The sequence below is a fragment of the Sinocyclocheilus anshuiensis genome, unplaced genomic scaffold (genome assembly GCF_001515605.1).
Source record: "Sinocyclocheilus anshuiensis isolate Anshui unplaced genomic scaffold, SAMN03320099.WGS_v1.1 C32585680, whole genome shotgun sequence".
Lineage (NCBI taxonomy): Eukaryota > Metazoa > Chordata > Actinopteri > Cypriniformes > Cyprinidae > Sinocyclocheilus > Sinocyclocheilus anshuiensis.
This window is the reverse complement of record NW_015618348.1, coordinates 1-1,151: the sequence shown is the minus strand read 5'-3', so window position 1 is coordinate 1,151 and position 1,151 is coordinate 1. Positions and strand designations below refer to the sequence as shown.

Here is a 1,151-nt window from a genome sequence, read left to right as displayed (position 1 = left end):
GTGTGTGTGTGTGTGTGTGTGTGTGTGCGCATGTGTGTGTGTATGTGAGTGTGTGTGTGTGAGAGTGTATTTGTAAAGAAGGAAATGGTTCTACTTCTGCGATAAATATTTTCATCACTTTCATATTTTTATTAACCAGTTATTTATCTGTTTATTTATTTATGTATTGTTGTTGTGAAGAAGGAAATGGTTCCGTTTCTTCAGTAAATATCGACCTTTAGTTCTATTTATTTATTTTTTTAATGCAGAACATAACATTTCTCTCTTTTGCCGTTTGTTTTATATCTTCTTACCAACATTTTTATTTATTTCATTATTTTAGCTGTTTTGTCCTTGGGACTTTTAATCGCGCTTTGCTGACGTAATCATCGTGCGCCACCGAGACCACGTGGTGTCGGCAAAGTCAAGCGAGATCACGGACTCGACAGCGAGCTCTCCTCGGACAGAACACGACATTAAACCGCTAACCCGTGGTGTTTGGGGCGGCTGTGAAGATGAACAGCGTCGGCGAGGGCTGCACGGAGCTCAAGCGCGAGTACGACCAGTGTTTTAACCGCTGGTTCGCCGAGAAATTCCTGAAGGGAGACCGGAGCGCGGATCCGTGCAGCGAGTTATTCCACAAATACCACACGTGTGTTCAGGTACCGCACTGCACGGATCTGTATACATGTATGTGAACGTTTAAATATGTAAACCAGGTGCGCGGACTGAGAAAACACGTGCGGCTGCGTCTCAAAATCTAGTGAGCTGCCTATCTAGACAGCAGCAGCAGTTTTGATTCTGTATGCAGGCTGCTGTCAGACACTGATGCTTTCGTGTTTATTTACAGAAAGCCATCAAGGAGAAGGACATCCCTATCGAAGGTGTGGAGTTCATGGGCCCAAACAGAGAGAAAGCAGACAGCTGATGGCCTGGTTGTGTTTAATGTGGACTAGGATGATGTGTTGCCATCTTCTGACACATGGACTGCAGCACTGGACACTTGCTGTTGAGACTAAAACTGTGCATCCAGTGCTCTGCCTGTTAATTCATCATTATTAGAGAGCGGTCAGATTTCATAACATGCAGGAGAATGCATTGTGCATGTGTGCATTAAAAAGAGACTAGTTGGGTTGCCAGGTGCAGCGGGTTTCTGCAGTGAAATAAAAATT

General features: G+C 44.2%; 1 protein-coding gene across 1 annotated transcript; it reads left to right on the top strand.

The window, feature by feature from the left end:
* Positions 1-349: 349 nt before the first annotated feature.
* Positions 350-1,151, top strand: triap1 (TP53 regulated inhibitor of apoptosis 1). The gene is made up of 2 exons (XM_016478935.1): positions 350-641; positions 830-1,151. Exons 1-2 carry the CDS (start codon positions 495-497, stop codon positions 905-907), a joined length of 225 nt encoding a protein of 74 aa, XP_016334421.1. The 5' UTR covers positions 350-494; the 3' UTR covers positions 908-1,151.